We start from the raw sequence: 7,478 nt of genomic DNA, 5'->3' as shown, positions 1-7,478 counted from the left end.
CTTTTTTAATATCAAAAATGCATATGTCTTAAAATAAAGTGCTGCCAACAGATCTGAGCCTTTATTAGAATGTTGCAAAGTATTAAATACAGAAAACTTTTTTGGCATTGTAGTAAAAAAAAAAAAAAAAAAAAGAAAAAAAAAGATAAATGTCATCTGACACTAATTCCTTTTTGACCTTTTTCTATGCTTTCACTGCATGACAGAAGTCGAAAGCAGACAATTTCAATTGAATTCACGCATGAAAACTTGAGTATTGAAAAAAAAAAAAAAAACGCATCATGTGACAGTTTCATTTTGATACTAGTAAAATGTTTAAACCTCCTGATTTCCCAAGTTTCATATATAATAATAATAATTTAAAAAAAAAACACTTTCGTATGAAATAAAGCTTTTACTGTGATTCACACATTAGAAGCTAAGTACACACATTATGTTTTTTTTATTTTTTATTGTTGATCATGTCAAAAGCCATGACATCTTGTTCAGTTTTAAACAAATACTATGTTCTGGGGCTAGAAAATTATTACTAAGAAAATTATTATTATTGTCAAAATCATTAGTCAACCTGCCAACAGCCACCTACACCATATTCATATCAACTTTCTCATTACAACTCTCCACAGGTAGATCTGAATTTTTTTTTTTTTTTACATTGTTTTGGGTAATGAACGATTTTCCCCGATTTTTGCAAAGGGCTTAAAATGGAAAAAAACTAACAAAAAAAAAAAATCACAGCCCATCTGCGTTTGGTCCGGTCTATTTTTCTCTGTACCTTTTGTGAAATTTCTATTTTTCTGTCAGGATTCAGATTCTTGTTCCAGACATTAAAAGCAGAACAATAAATGAAAAGCACAGCTCCCTCCATAGCCTCTCTTCAAAACCCTAATGTCACCACTGTCACCTCCCTGCTGCTAAACTTTGGGTTCCAGGAGTTAAGACATGACTCCAAACACAGGGTTGTGGCGGCAGATGCTTGGCCCAATCTCTTCGTAGTCCTTTTTGGTGTGGCAGACCTGGTAGAACTCAGGCTGGAAAAATGTGAAAAAGAAAGTGAGCTCAAGCAATAGAACCCACATCTCTTGAATTGCACATTAGTAACATACTAGTCAGCACAACACTTATCCCAAAAGGAGACTAAGCTGTGTTTAAAATGTCAACTCCACCTGAAATAATACACTTGGCTCTGCTTATGTTTATGCTTATTTGCAGACATGCTCGATGATTCATAATTTCATTAACATCCAAAACTCTTTAACACACTTCACAATGTATATTCCACTGGTCCGCAAGTATGTTTTGAACTGTACAAGAAAAAAAGTGAACACCGGGATAAACTACAAAACAAACACCGAATGATTCTGTACTAATGTCCATAATGCATTACTTTCACAATAGTAAAATATCGCCAAACAACATTTTTCAAAAGTTGCCATAATTTACAGTTAACTAAAGTCAAACACATAACATACTAATTAAAACTACATTTTGTGCTGACTAAAATACAGTAACTAATCTTGTCCAATATAGTAACCCAGCAGATCCACTCCAAATCATTATTTGCTGTAACAGGGCAATCAATCATTTGTAGATCTTAGGTGCTGGCCGTGGTACAAAGAAGAACTGTAAATACTGTATATACTGGTGGTAAAACTATCAGACAGATTGACACCAATAACAAATAAACAGTGAACGAACAAAATTATGAATGTTGTAATGGCACAACCACCCACTGCAATCACAATTACTTACTAATACCAATTGTGATCACACTATAAAGGGGTTGTAAAAAATGTATATAAAAAATGGAGATGTGCTCTAAGAAATAACATAATTACACCCACCACTAGTTTGTATGTTTTAGAAATACTTACAGTTGATGCTAGCATTGATCCACCAAACCACACAGCATATCTCTGCATATGATGAGTGATGACCTGAACATCGATTGGTTTGGGCTGCAGAGAGAAGAAACACACCAGGTATCAGTTAGTCTGAGGTACAGAAGGGTAATTGGTGAAGGGTGGGAAACCACATTTTAAATGCAACTGATTATTATTCTAAATTCCCCAATATTGGGCACATATTATTAGTTTGTAGTCTGTGGTTTGGGATAATTTCTCATTATATAGTATTCTGTAATATAGTAAGTTATGTACTTGTATAGTAGGAAGTAATCAGGCTAAACAACCTTAAACTACCACTTCACCCAAGTTGACAGACTGATTGAGAGCTGCGCTGTTTGAAGTTTTGTTTTTATTATTAAAGCTGGACTGATTAATTGGTGCGGCCAATTATTGGGCTGACTTGAGCTATCACTGATTAAGCAGCTTCTTGTGTGTAGTAGTTGGTTAGTGCGTAATTGGTCCATCAATCTGGTATTGTTTCCGGTTAAATCGAAAGTTAGGAATGTAACTACGGTCCTATGAATCCCGAATGACCACCAGAGGCGGTGCTGAAAGCACTGAATGTTACCTTCACACATGCACATACCAACAGTGTCACCTGTGAACCCTGAGTGACCCGAGAAAGCGAATCAGTTCAGGTGTCACCAGAGGATCATTTCCTACAGAACCTTCTGTTACATTGTTCTTCAACGAACAATGCCTTTCAAATTAAAAGTGTGTTTTATGTTTTTCACAGATTTCAATGACATTTACAAATATTAGGAAAGATCCATATTTCATAATTGCCAGACAGCCCATAGATTTTCTATGGGGTTCAGGTCAGGAGAGTTTGCTGGCCAATCAAGAACAGGGATACCACGGTCCTTAAACCAGGTACTGGTAGCTTTGGCACTGTGTGCAGGTGCCAAGTCCTGTTATTATTAAAATTAAATCTGCATCTTCATAAAGTTGGTCAGCAGCAGGAAGCATGAAGTGCTCTAAAACTTCCTGGTAGATGGCTGCTTTGACCTTGGACCTCAGGAAACACAGTAGAACAACACCAGCACATGACATGGCACCCCAAACCATCACTGACTGTAGAAACTTTACACTCGACCTCAAGCAAGATTCTGTGTCTCTCCTCTCTTCCTCCAGATTCTGGGACCTTGATTTCCAAAGGACATGCAAAATGTACTTTCATCAGAGAACATAACGTTGGACCACTCAGCACCAGTCCAGTCCTGTTTGTCTTTAGCCCAGGCAAGACGCTTCTGACGCTGTCTCTTGTTCAAGAGTGGCTTGACACAAGGAATGCAACAGCTGAAACACGTCTTGCTCTGACTACAGCTGCAGTCCACTCTTTGTGAATCTCCCCCACATTTTTGAATGGGTTTTGTCTCTTAATCCTTTCCAGGGTGTGGTTATCCCTATTGCTTGTATACTTTTTTCCACCACATATTTTCCTTCCCTTCACCTCTCTATTAATGTGCTTGGACACAGAACTCTGTGAACAGCCTAGCCTCTTTAGCAATGACCTTTTGTGTTAGCCTTCCTTGTGCAAGGTGTCAATGGTTGTCTTTTGGACAACTGTCAGGTCAGCAGTCTTCTCCATGATTGTGTAGCCTACAAAACTAGACTGAGAGACTATTTAAAGGCTAGGGTGGGGCACCAGGGGCCTCATTTATAAACGCTGCATGCATACAAAAGAAAGAGTACGTCACATATAACCAAAGTTTGGGATTTATAGAAAAAAACCTGGCGAAATAATGTGCGCACCTCCATGGCAGCTCTGACCCTGCCGTACGCTCAAAATCATGAGAAATGGGAAACTCGGACGCCAACAGGAGATGTATGAAATTAAAGACAGCTCTGTAAAATGTATACATTTGTGTGAAATAATCGAACACATTGAACATTTCTCAACACATTATTTGAAGGATGCATTTTCAAAAACGGAGGAAAAAATTATACTGACGAACGCAGGGAGTGAGTAACATGAGCGCACCTACAAATACAGTTTTACATTAATAATAATATTTGCAATCAAAAATCACATGATCATTGCGCAAAACTGCCATAAAAAGGAACACACTAATGGGTAAAGACGCACAATGGCTTATTGGCACTGCTGGAGGATGAGGTGCTGCAGGAGGAGGAAGAGGCTGCAGTGGGAGGAAGACGAGCTGCTGCGGAGTTTATTCCCATGTTTTGGGCGCATATATAGTGCATCTGTGTGTGTCCCCGACCTCCGTTACACAGAGGGGATACCCACTAATCATCCAGCTTCTTGTGAGGCTGAGCTCCGGTGCTCTTTCCTCCACCTGTTGAACAGATGCTTTTCCTATGGAGAGTAATCCACATTTCCTCCTCCGCTTTTATGTGTGATCGCTAATTTTTCAGCTGTCACAGTCTGATAAGGCAACGCAACGCGATCTGCCTTTCTACCATTTGTAATGCATACTGTCACAAGATTACGCTCTCCTGCGTGTGTCCAACTCAACAATTAAAACCTCCACCTCACATTGAGTGAAATTTGTTTTATTTGCTTGTTTTATCTTTCGGTCCACCGTGAAATTCGTATAAGTGAATATTAATTTAGGGTGTTCACCTGACCTTTTCTGGGCACCAAATGGGCAGAGCAAGGTGTTTCTTCACGTGCGCCAACCTTCGAGTTGATTGTGATTTATAAACGGAAACAGGCGTGGGACGTACGTGCACCCTCGGTTATAAATCGTAAAAAAAATTTGTACGCACTTCCTGGTTTTTAGCATACCCCACCTGAGGTAAACAGGTAAACATGATTTTGGCTCTTACTTGACCCATAGAACCTACAGTATATCAATGCAACCCGATGCAACCTTGTTATGTTCCGCGATGCGCATGCAGAAAAGTAGAGGGTTGGCTTCTGGTAGATTGCAGAGGCAGGGGGAGGAAGTGGAGCTGATGAGGGCAGGACATCGAGACATCCTCTCAGAAACTCCAGATATCAGCTTTAACGTTTGTGTAAATAACTAGTTTAACCTTGATATTATGATTACTTAGCGGCCAAAGCATTAACATATTAACTTCCATCCTTATATTCTACAGTAAATTATGTGGCGTAAGATGAAGCTTTATTTGGTTTTCGGAAGCAGTTTGCACATGATAAATTGACCGTGTGCACCCGCCGTGGCCTGATCTGCTTTGTGATGTACTTTACATCAGTTTAGATGTAACGCTGTTTCAGCAGACCATAAGGTTGGATCATGATAATGGACACGCAGCAACAACTCTTGCAACATGTCTGACCTGTAAACGTTTTTACGGGTTTACAGACACATTGGACCACCGCTTCAAACATGGTAGAAGTTCATACTGCCTGGAGAAAAAGTTTGTTAGCTTATTAAAAAAAAGCTCTCTGCAAAGCTAGAACCTCGTATTATTCAACTTTAATAGAGGAAAACAAAAACAATCCTCAGTTTCAACACTGTAGCCAGAGGCACCAAAAGCCACAGCTCTGTGGAACCCTCTAGTTCTGTCAACCTGAGCGGTGACAACTTCAACTTCTTTACTGATAAAATTCTAACAATTAGAAACAAAGTTAACTGTCAGGATGTCCTACTAACTCACTAAAGAGTCCCCAGTTAATTCAGAATGCTGCAGCTAGAATACTAACAGGTACTACCAGGAGAGAGCATATTTCTCCAGTGTTGGCTTCCCTTTATTGGCTTCCTGTAAAATCTAGAATAGAGTTTAAAATCATCCTGTTAGCATACAAAGCTCTACATGATCAAGCTTCTGTGTATCTTAAAGACCTGTTAGTGCCCTGTCGTCCAGGCAGATCACCCCGCTCTCAGTCTGCTGGTCTCCTGGAAGTTCCTAAAGTGTATAGAAGTAGAACAGGAGGCAGAGCTTTCAGCTACCAGGTGCCTTGCTTTTGGAACCAGCTCCCAGTCTTAGTACGGGAGGCTGCTACTCCCTCCACTTTTAAAACTAAACTCAAAACCTACTTACTTGCTAAAGTTTATACCGTATAATAGCGTCAACCTAACCACTAGTAAAAAAGCCCTAAACCTAAAAATAGGCACCAAGAATTAACATTATATAGTAGAACAACATAATATTCAAACACGATCCACCATCTACACATAGCTCTAATGGGCTGCAATGGGATGATGTCCAGTCGGACACAGTTGTACTGGGTTGTAGACAACCCCCCACTTCTGCCCCTCGTTGCAAAACCCATCATACTGCTCACACCATTTACACTGATGTCCACCCCATATATATATACACACACACACATATATATATCGTTTATCCTGCAGTCTGTGCCTTCTCCTCCCCCTCCGCTCTCTTTTCTGTTTCAGGTGTCTTGATGCTGTAGCTGGCAGTTCCTGATCGATGGCTCGTGGCTCAACTAGTCTGGGACACCCAGATGGACTATCCTATTCTGTTTGCCCCTCTGTTCACTAACCCCAACCAGTCGAAACGGATGGCTGCCACCTCTGAACCTGGAGTTTTTTTTCTTTCCACTGTCGCCAAATGCTTGTTCATGTGGATCGTGTTGGGTTCTTTCTTTCTTACTATGGACTTTATATTTTGTTGAGCGCTTTGAGATGACTTTGTTGTATTTTGCACTATATAAATAAAGTTGAACTGAATTGAAATTGAATTGCTTGTAGCAAGTCTATTGTAGCACTGCACATGAGCAGAGCATGGCAGGCACGAGTAGCTGCAATAGCACCATCTACTGATGCAAACAAATTGTTTTAGAAAATAGTGTGTGAGTGTTGCGTTAACATTAGTTTAAATATTAAATGAATAATATATCAATATTAAATGAATAATATATATATAAAAAATATAGAGCTTACAGAACTAAAAACTAATTAGTTTTTTCTGTAATATTTTTTTTTTTAAAAAGCCATTAAAATTGCAGACTAGAATTTAGCTGATGCTGATCCACTTACCATCAAATTTGTGTTGTTACAAGTTGGGACACTGACTTCTCTATTTTTCTGCTCTTACACCTGATTCCACACACTGCCCAGGGTCGTAAGAGACCAGTGCCCCAGAGACTACTGGCCAAGTCATTGTATCTGTAATGTTTGCATATGTTCCCATTTTGAAAAGTATTTTACAAAAAACAGAATGCAAATATGTTTAGGCCAAGTGTATTCCCTTTTTTTTTGTCTGCACATGTTGTCAAAGGTCAACACTACAAAAAGTGCAATCTCCAGGTATATTCCCAATGAAGGTGTGTATGCAGACTTGAAGATGCCACCTATTTTAAAGAAAGTCCCCTATCAGAGTGACTACAGGTAGGAAGAAGTTATATTTAAGACTTTTTATGACCTTTTTAATACCACCTTAAAGAAAATGTAAGACCAAACTTACGATGGAAATACAGACCAAAGGAAAAATATATTGTTTTACAATTAAAGGCATTGATGCCAGTTAATAATGTACAATAAGGAAAAATGAAAATCAGTTCTTCAAGAACATTCTTTAAATGTGTTTATTACTGTGGAGAGAAAACAAAAATATTAACATTGTCCAAAATTCTCAGAACATTTAATATCAGTAGACAATAACTCAGAAATCAAAACT

General features: G+C 38.9%; 1 protein-coding gene across 1 annotated transcript in view; it reads right to left on the bottom strand.

The window, feature by feature from the left end:
* Positions 1-423: 423 nt before the first annotated feature.
* actr3 (actin related protein 3) overlaps positions 424-7,478 on the bottom strand; it is a 48,696-nt gene continuing 41,641 nt past the window's right edge. The window contains exons 11-12 of the mRNA XM_028435446.1: positions 1,875-1,958; positions 424-1,031 (exon numbers count right to left, since the gene is read on the bottom strand). Coding sequence (XP_028291247.1) covers positions 936-1,031; positions 1,875-1,958 — 180 coding nt within the window. The 3' untranslated portion in view covers positions 424-935. The remainder of the gene's footprint in view (positions 1,032-1,874; positions 1,959-7,478) is intronic.

This window comes from Gouania willdenowi, chromosome 21 (assembly GCF_900634775.1).
Source record: "Gouania willdenowi chromosome 21, fGouWil2.1, whole genome shotgun sequence".
Taxonomy (NCBI): domain Eukaryota; kingdom Metazoa; phylum Chordata; class Actinopteri; order Blenniiformes; family Gobiesocidae; genus Gouania; species Gouania willdenowi.
The sequence above is the reverse complement of the archived record's forward strand: the minus strand, read 5'-3'. Positions and strand labels throughout refer to the sequence as shown.